The 9,549-nt window shown below is 35.0% G+C and overlaps 2 protein-coding genes across 3 annotated transcripts; one reads left to right on the forward strand and one right to left on the reverse strand.

Moving 5' to 3' along the window:
• Positions 1-5,238, forward strand: LOC108462862 (nudix hydrolase 10-like). 2 transcript variants are annotated; one of them, XM_017762771.2, is made up of 9 exons: positions 1-243; positions 1,287-1,481; positions 1,962-2,027; positions 2,223-2,360; positions 2,980-3,057; positions 3,141-3,191; positions 3,288-3,322; positions 4,031-4,139; positions 4,624-5,238. In XM_017762771.2, the coding sequence occupies exons 2-9, from the start codon at positions 1,293-1,295 to the stop codon at positions 4,843-4,845; spliced, it is 888 nt and encodes a 295-aa protein (XP_017618260.1). In that variant the 5' UTR covers positions 1-243; positions 1,287-1,292; the 3' UTR covers positions 4,846-5,238. The 2 variants fall into 2 exon arrangements, with proteins under 2 accessions (XP_017618260.1, XP_017618262.1); XM_017762773.2 differs by lacking the exon at positions 1-243 and adding an exon at positions 278-510.
• Positions 5,239-6,734: 1,496 nt separating this feature from the next.
• LOC108464421 (fasciclin-like arabinogalactan protein 1) lies at positions 6,735-9,549 on the reverse strand. The gene is made up of 2 exons (XM_017764714.2): positions 8,587-9,549; positions 6,735-7,643 (listed from the first exon to the last, which is right to left on the reverse strand). The coding sequence occupies exons 1-2, from the start codon at positions 9,229-9,231 to the stop codon at positions 7,047-7,049; spliced, it is 1,242 nt and encodes a 413-aa protein (XP_017620203.1). The 5' UTR covers positions 9,232-9,549; the 3' UTR covers positions 6,735-7,046.

A 9,549-nucleotide genomic window follows, 5' to 3' on the forward strand; every position in this document is an offset into this window, starting at 1 on the left:
AAGCTGGTGTGGATATACGCCGGCATCCACTTCACGGCACCATAGCTTTCCCTGCATAAAGTGAATAAAATAGTTCCCAAGGCCAAAGCCCAACTACGACATATATATCTATATATATAGCAACGCGCTAAAGCCTTTCTTCAAACGTCTCCCTCGGCTTCGATTCTGTTCTATTCATTTCCTCTCCATTTTCTATATACAAATAAAATCAAAATCAGTATTTGAATTCTTATACTTAGAAAAGTATGCTTATATTCTTTCCTTTTTCTGTTCTTTTCTTTTCCTGAATTATAAATTTATGAAATTATGGAGCCAAGCCAAACAGGGTTTTCGCATTACCCTTTCTCTTCTTCTTCAGGACTGGTTTAAACGTCTATTAACTTGGGTTCTGCGGATTTGGATTTGAATCCCAGCAGTGAAACTACTACTCCTATACAGCCTTTTTTGTATTTATTTTTATTTTTTTAAAACTACTATTTTATAGCCAAAAATAGTCTTTATTCTAGCTCAGTTAAGTGTTCAGTAATTTAATTCCATTTGTTATGCGAAAATTGCTTCTTAGAAATTATATATAAATTGACATATTTCAAAAACTAAGTTCCTTTTTTGTTGTTTGTGTTACTTGAAAAAATAATTCGTTTGATTTTTTAATATTGATTTTAAAAATAATTTTTCTGCCAATTTAAAAATCTGAAGTTGCTTATTTAGTTTTTGGTTTGGATGAGATGGAAAGTGTTTTGCGTTGTTTTTTTTTCCCCCAAAAAATAAGATCACGTAAATATAAAATATAAATTTTATTGAGATAATACTATTTCAGGATGAGTGAAGATAAATTGGCACTCAACTGTACTGTTGTTGTTACAACAATTCAAAGTCGTGGATTCGAGCGTGTATCTTGAAATTTAATTAGTTTGAGGTTTGGGAGGATTTATGGGTTGTTTAGGAAATGTATTAAAAAAGAAAAGATTTGAAATCTTAGGTGTGACTCAGTCAAGCTAAGCTCAGTCGCCTATGGAAAGCTCTTTTTGATAATGTACCAGGAAAAATTAATTTAGAAAAACAAATGTTTCATTTGACCCAACACTTTTCTTTCAAACAAGTATCTGGTAATGTAGAAATAGAAAAGTCAATTTCTAAGTAACAAGTTGAATATTATATAAGCAAATAAGGTTTTTAGTTGTGCATGTACATACATATGTGTACTTGTAAATTCTTTACCTTTTTTTTTCCCTTTATTTTGGTACCACTAAAATTGGCCTTGAGAATTTGATATTTATTGATGGCAGAAACAGATGCCGATCTCAGCGGATCTATTGGAGGTAGTTGGAAGACCGGTGTGCAGAAATGGAGTTTGGCATGATGAATTGCTTCCTGTTATCAATGATGACCATGGAGGTGTCATTATAGAAATGAAGGAGCATATGGACACTGAAACCTTTCTTACCATGCTCAGAGCTTCCATGTTGCAGTGGAAGCAACAGGTTAAATTTGAGATGGATATTTTCTTATTGGATTTGCTTAGTGTCCCTTGAAAGTTTGTTCAGATGATTGCTTGAATCGAAAAATGGAATTGATATGTGTAACAGTGCAAGTTCTCCTTATTTATTAGATTTTGTAAAATGGAAATGATTAGGAGATAAGTCTTGTCTTGAGGTGATTAAGCTGACTTCTAATGATGAGTGTTCATCCAGGGCCAAAGTCTTATTCTGTATGTGGGCGGATCTTTGTGAAATAACAAGGAGGAAATTTGATTTATGCTCAATCAGTCATCTAAGTGATCAATTGGTGTTTTCTGGTGATTGTGATGTGAATAAAATGACCAAATCTGTACTTTAATTGTTAGGATTCTTAGTTGCATAATTAAGTTATTCATTATCTTCTTGAAAATTGATTTAAGGGCTGTAACTTTCATGTTTTACCATTTTGGTTTATATTCATTTCATTTGGAGTTTACTGTGCAGGGTAAAAAGGGAGTTTGGATTAAATTGCCTATTGGACTCATACATCTAGTCGAAACTGCAGTGAAGGTAGTCTATGCTAATAATATTCCATTGCCTACTCCTAAATTGTAGAGCAAAACTTTGAATATATGTTTTATCTTCACTTTGATAGTGAAGTTTGATATTGTTGACAATATTATGTAACCCTTTGTATATCTTCTTGTTGATAATTATAGTGTTTTGACAGTCAAGTTGTTTTGAAACACATTAAATTGATTATAGGAGGGGTTCAGATACCACCATGCTGAGCCAAGTTACCTCATGCTCGTGTTCTGGATTCCTAAGACCCCTAGCACTATCCCTGGAAATGCAACACACCGAGTAGGTGTTGGTGCAATTATCTTGAATGATAAAAGAGAGGTACTCCCTTAACTACATCGTGTTTCAGCTTTTAATGCAAATGATTAATTGATTATTTATTCTGCTAATGTAGAGCTTGTTAATTGGTTTGTTCCCTTTGGTCAGTCCTGCATTTTTTTTTTTTTTCCCTTTTTTTGGTTAATAAGTTTCACCTGGTCTATTGGAATCTGGTGTGTGGTTAGACTGCTGACTGATGTATTCTAGAGGACATTTTCTAATACATTATATTTATCCATTACAAGCCACGATTGGAACCTTATTTTTGCATTCCAACAGTTCCATAGATCCAAAAGCTTACCTCTTTGAATATTCAAACTCTTAAGGCATCAATTTTTACTATGATACCAAATAGGCAGATGCAATTTTCAACCCAATAAATTACTATGGACCTGATGCAGCGGGTTCATGCTCACTTCTACATGGAGTTTCTATCCTCAGATTCACATGTTAATTCTGCAGTTTTTCTTATCTATATGAGTGTAACCACACAATCTAGCCTTCTTCTCAATTGTACTCTTGTTATAAGTGGTGATATCTATAGGTTTCACATTTGTTTTTGGATTAATCAAACAACTCTCTTTCGTAGTTGCTTCTTAATATGCATCTCCTTGGTTGATAGGTGCTCGTAGTTCAGGAAAAGAGTGGTCTTCTTCAAGGAACAGGCATATGGAAAATTCCTACTGGGGTTGTTGAAGAGGTATGTTCCAGTGTCCTGTCATGTTTCACATTATATAAAAATTAACGTTTCTGTCAAATATTCAATGAACTTTGTGCAAACAGGGCGAGGAAATTTTTGTGGCAGCAATGAGAGAAGTAAAAGAAGAGACAGGAGTAAGTGATGAGTATGCATAAATATTTATTCTTACATCAAGTATTAAACAAGAGTTCTAATGGCCTTATGAAAACCATTGATTTTTCCATTTTCAGATTGACACAGAGTTCGTGGAGGTCCTAGGATTCAGGTATGATGTTTGCATGAGTAAACATGTCCTTTTGCTTTTAAGCCACTCAATTATATCTCAATAATTTCAGTTTTATATCCATAGCTTACATCAAATATATTAGTAATCATGCCATGCTTCCTCAAAGCTCCATGCCTGTTTAAAACAGTTCGACATCCTAGTGGTTGATAAAACCAAAAAGGCGCAGGTCTTTTTATTAATGTAATTGCTTGAAAAAGTAAAGAAAAAGTTTCCACTCTTTCATATATGGGTTTCATTGATCCCTAATCTGTGATTAGTTGAAAGGCATATAAAAATCTAACAGGAAAATGCACCCTTGATATTGTTACTGTTTTTTGAGTTAGTCTTGTTAGAATTGGCCAATGGTTTACGAGCATGGTTGTAAATCTAAAAGGACAAATAAATTTTTTTGGATGAGATAATAGTTACAGATATACCAGGTTGTGTAAAATTGGATGGATTTTCAGAAGTGCATAAGGAGTATATGTAGGTATTTTGATGAGCATATGTTATGGTCACTGACTTTTGTGAAAATATCACTTAAACTCAAGAAGACAAGAATGCCTCCCATGTTATGGACAATCGATAATCATGTCTTTAAGATTTTCAATTGTGCTTCACACTTTGTTAACATTGATTTTCCCATATTTCTATCAGCTTATGTACTTTAGTGAATTATTTGTTTTGACATCCTTTTCTTGAATTCAGGCAAACACATAAGTCTTTTTTCGAGAAGTCAGATCTATTTTTCATATGCATGTTGCATCCACTATCCTTCGACATACAGAAGCAAGAGCTGGAAATTGAGGCAGCCCAGGTACGACTCATATTGTTGCATGTTATTTATTCCATTGAGTAATTTGTCCTGAATTAAGAGCATGTACAAGCATCTTAGGATGCCTTTGCGTTTCACTGACCTGATATACATTTGGCCTACCACTAATTTTCTACAATGTTTAGCGGTACAAGATTGAGCCAAACTGCAATTAAGTCTCTTCCTTAATATTTTACGTGCCAAAAATATTAGCTTTAGATGAGATAAGTCTCTACTGGTGCAAGCATTTCCTTTTCGACGTAAACTTTGTGACCTAGTGTTAGCCGCCCAAACCCTCCTGACTGAAAAGAAAAGATACTATACTCCTGTACACGGCACGCCTTCTCTTATTTACTAGTTTAGTCTTTGCTGCTATCTTAACGTGAATTTTCATGAACTTTGCATAACAACGAAGAAGGAAGGATTTTCATGCTTGCATTTGCTAGTCTTTCTTTTGATATGTTTGCCTCTTTTATTTTTTTCACAGTGGATGCCATTTGAAGAATATGCAGCTCAGCCTTTTGCCCAGAAGCATGAGCTTTTCCGATACGTTAATGAATTATGCTTAGCAAAGGTAGACAGAAGCTATACTGGGTTTTCTCCTCGGCCTACTGTATCGATTTTCAGCGATCATTCATCTTTCCTTTATTTGAACAATCAGGACCTGGACAAGTCAAGGTCTGTGAATAACCCTGAAGAGCAAAACTAGGTCGATTATATACCATTGAGTTTACTAGGGAACTCTATTAGTTTTTTTTACCTATTTATTGACCCCTTTTTCTCCATCCTCTCTTTATCTCTTTCTGATAAAAAAAAAAAAAAAAAGCAGTGGTGGCAAAAAGTTCTTAGTCTTATTTATTCTATAATTTGATTTACTGAATACATATGTCTCACCATGCACACAATGAATGGGAACATCATCTGATAGGCTCATTTTAGACATAGATTTTGCTACAAGAAATAATATTAGGAGGTAATTTTAGTATCCTTTCCGCTAGGGGTCAAATTTGCTTATGGCTTAATTGTTGCTACAATTTATGTATTGTTATAGTCAATATATGTTGACATGAATAACAGAATATTTTGTCTTAGCATTTTTCAAGATGTGCTTGGTATTGATCACTTTTAATAAGTTATGCTGAAAATCATGGAAGATCATGCCTGGCACGATGGTCAACTGTGCACTCACCATCTGTTTAATCACGAGTTTAAACCTCAGAAACATCCTTTCACTGTAAACAGGGAGAAAATTTCGTTATGCACTAGGTATGACCTCGTTTTATTCTGAAAATCATCTTTCAATAACTAATATTGCAGTATGTTAATGTCCTTGTTGCCATCTTCCATTGCATTTCATGGTTTTATGTCTAATTGGCATTTTGGTGTTAAGACAAATTTGTCCGACTGTTCATCATCTCCTTTATTTGATTGATTTCAGAAATGACGTGGTAGGTCTAACTTCACATGTTTATCATGAAATTATTGACACTCTTAGAATGTTGATCGGTTGAAACGGAAATGACTTGTCTTCTTCTTTGATTAAATCCTGTTGTCTTGTCCTCACTCATACAGAAAACCTCAGAAAAGAAAAAAAGTGTGTGTGGGGGGTGGGTTGGGGGGCTTTAAAATCTAATTGTTTGTAATAAAGTCATGCTAAGCAATGATCATATTGATAAGCTTCTAGTTTCATCACATTTGAGCATGCAATTGTATGGATGAATTTGGGGCGTAATTCAGTTGAATTGGATTCCAACAATGGGAAATTTAAATTTGAGCTCCACTCAAAATGGCGATTTGAAATTTTTTGAGTTGGATCAAATTGTATTTTTATTATTTGAGTTCGATCAAAATAAAAACCGAAATATTGAGCTCACTTCATCCAAAATTCTAGTTATCTATTCATCCAAATTTAAAGATTTATTGGATATCTAAAATATTTTAACATGAACAGGAAGGAAATGTGACGTGGAATTTTACTATTATTAATATAGAGTTTTAAGAGAGGTCTGAAAAAAATCCATCTATTTTGTATTAGGATCAACCATTTTTAGAGAGAGACTGGAAGAATAGTCTCATTTTCAAAATCATCAAGGATGGATCCATTTTTCTTTCTAAACTTGTTTTTGGTTGATAGATTTGCATACATTCGTGCAATTTTGGATATTAATTTTACAAAATTTGAATAATAAAAAAAGTAAAAGATTTGAGTGAACCAATATGTTGAAGTTAAATGGGGAAGAGACAGTACTTTATTCTAATGCACACATCATGTGAATCATTCATAAATGAGATTGTGAGTAGATACGGTACCGTTGAGTTCATTAAAATGGATGGCTTTGTAAGTCCACAAAAGCATACACCCAATTTAATTGCTATCATCATCTAACGCACAGCCCTCTGCACTTACTCCAAAAATTATTTTTTGTTTTTTGCATCTACTCCACCCAAGAATATAATCATAAATGTATCCGGTGACGTAAACTCGAATTACAGTAACTCTGTTTGTATTGTGTAAACTGATGAGAGTTCACTGTCAAAGTATATAAGAAATCTGTATTTAAACAAGAACACTAAGACTTTAAGCAAATTAAGATAATATTATATTTATTAAATTAAGATAATTTATTAAATTGCCTTTAAATCAACTTGTAACCACAACTTTGTCTATTACAATATCTATAGCATTTGCCTTTTCATCAATAATCAAACTTACAAGCAAAAAAGAAAAAGAAAATCACAAACCTTTCCTTAATCTATCCAAGAGAAACAACATAATCACACTTCAAAGAAGAAAAAAAAAAAATATAAGAAAAAATATAACCACACTGAAGCCTTTACTTATTTCTCCAGTATCTATATAAATTACAATGAAAATGAAAATGAAACAAACAAAAAATGAAACTAGAAACCTTAGAGCAACAAAAACACTAGCAAGAAGTTCAATCCAACAGCAACAAACCTTCCACCTTTAAAACTCAATGCAGCATTATCGTCTGCTGTCTGATCAGCTGGATCATCGTCCGGTGAATCCGCTGGTGCATCAGATTCAGGTGTTGGGGCTGACTTCGACTTCGATTTTGACTTAGATTTTGATTTGGATGCTTTTGGTGCATCCGCTGCCTCCTCTGGGGCTGGTGCCGGGGCAGGAGTAGGGGCTGCCTTGAACAATTCTCTAGGCATCAAGACCTTGTCGATTGTATAAATCGCCACAGGTTGTTCGTCAAGTAAAGTCCCGGTTATTTTGACGGTGTTGATCTTGGTCTCTAGTGTCACCTGTTCGCCATCGTTTTGGACGGTGAAGTCGAACTTGCTAGCACCATCGGTAGCTAATGTGTTCATGAGACCATTGTTAGATTTCAACATGGATAAAGATTGGTAAACAGGCACACCAAAAAACTCAAGGAATGATTCTTTCCCTGAAGCAGTCAGGTTCTTGTACTTTGGTAAAAAGGCTTTAAATGCATCATCCAGTGGGCAGAACACAGTCAATCCTCCATTCAGATTATCCTACAAGTCACCATCATCACATTTTCTTTGTTAAACATTGCTTTACCCTTACAAATTTTTCAAAGAAGAAAATGAAGAAACAAAGCAAAATGTCAATAATCTTCTACTTCTATCCAATTCATTCAGATAAATTTTTCCCCTTTGAGGTGAAATATCAATTACTAATACCACCCTCCAAAGCCCAAACACACCCGAGTCCGAGTAAAAAGCAAAACAGTAGCTTGCTATTTGTTATGCCATTACTATTTGTATCGATGCCTTCCAAGTCCAACCACCTGCCACATGCATTTACTGCATGTTTTTCTTACTTGGATTTATCATAATATCAATCCAACTATATTATGTAAATTTTCTCATGTGGGGTAGTACATAATCTACTTTGTTTAAGTCTAAACACTTAAATTAATTAGATACTTTTCTTTTCTTAAATAATGGAATACATTTGTATCGAATGCGAACCAACGTATTCTTATTAGACACTCTCTTAAATCCGAATAACAAAACTTCAATGCAAAATCAACATTTGGCATCCCAACACAAACCCAGATCTGTGTTAGTTTTTCTAGAAATTCACATGCAAAAAAACACACACACACACAAAAATTTTGAAAAATCTCAAGGTGTCATTATCATACTTTTAGATTGAAAATCACCTACTGACTCCCAAACAAATCCTTGACTTATGAAAACGAAGATTTGGCCAATAAAAGAGTAAACAGTATCTTATGCCATTATTATAACTTTCTTCAATATACTTTACACTATTTCTTTCAACAACTCCATCATCACACAATCAAATGGCCAGAAATTAACTGTTTCCACCCTTTTCCTCTACCCCCATTTATTTCTTTCACCTTTGCCTCACTTTCTTCACTTAATTATCACTAAACAGCCTCAAAGATCAAATATTTACAAAATGAAAAAACACAGATTTTGATCTTACCTCATATGTTCCCATGGCTTCAGGATTGGCTAAAAGGGTATCAGCAAACACTTTACATCCATGTGCTGACATAATCCCAGTAATGTTCAGCTCACTCGGCCCTGGAGTGGGAGCCTCAGCTATAGCAGAAGGCAAAGCCTTGCTGATCTGGATCACAGATATATTATATGGGAGCTCCTCAACAGATTTAACAAAGAAAGAATCTAAATCCCCACCATTAGCTTCAGCTCCAAAACCAACTTTTCCACCTTTAAAATCGGTTATGTTAACAAAGCCGGAAACCCCAGGGGCGACCCCAGTGGCTTGGAACATAGTAGCGGCGAGTGCCGTGCCATTGGTTATCTGGTGAAGCTTCTTGGCACCGAAGTAGTCAAGAAGAACATGGAGGGAAAGGATGTTCTTCATGGTGTAAATGGAAGGGTTATTATTCAAGAGAGAGGACATGGCGGCGTTGTCTAAGGCGAGAACAGTGATGGTAGTGCGGCGGTTGATCTCTTGAGCCAAATGGGTGAGAGTGAGGTAATGGTTGAAGGATGATAAAGAAGGGTGCTTGGCTAGTAAACGTGTGATGTTATGGCCATCTGATGTTTGGAAGATGAGAAAAACTGAGAAAATGAGAAGAAGAAGGGGGTGTTTTTGCGGCATTGTGCTGCTGTGCTGTGTGTTGGCTTGGCTTACATCAATTGGGGGGGGGGATTGGTTCCTTTTTTGGTTTTGATGAACTGAACAAGAGTTTTTGTAGGGGGAGAAAGGTGAGAACTTTGAACCGGGGAGGAAAGGGCTTGGAATATGATTAATTTACTTAGTAAGCCACTCTGCTTGTGGTTTTGGGAGCGAGGGAAAAGGGACAAAGGAGGGGCAAGGTTTTGGTGTAGAGATTGTTGTCTTGTGGTTGTCACTTAAAAGTTAAGCTCAACCAGAGAAAAAGTATTGCTTTGTGGTTTAGGGTTTTCATTAAATTAC

The sequence above is a fragment of the Gossypium arboreum genome, chromosome 13, assembly GCF_025698485.1.
Source record: "Gossypium arboreum isolate Shixiya-1 chromosome 13, ASM2569848v2, whole genome shotgun sequence".
In the NCBI taxonomy this organism is placed as follows: Eukaryota; Viridiplantae; Streptophyta; class Magnoliopsida; order Malvales; family Malvaceae; genus Gossypium; species Gossypium arboreum.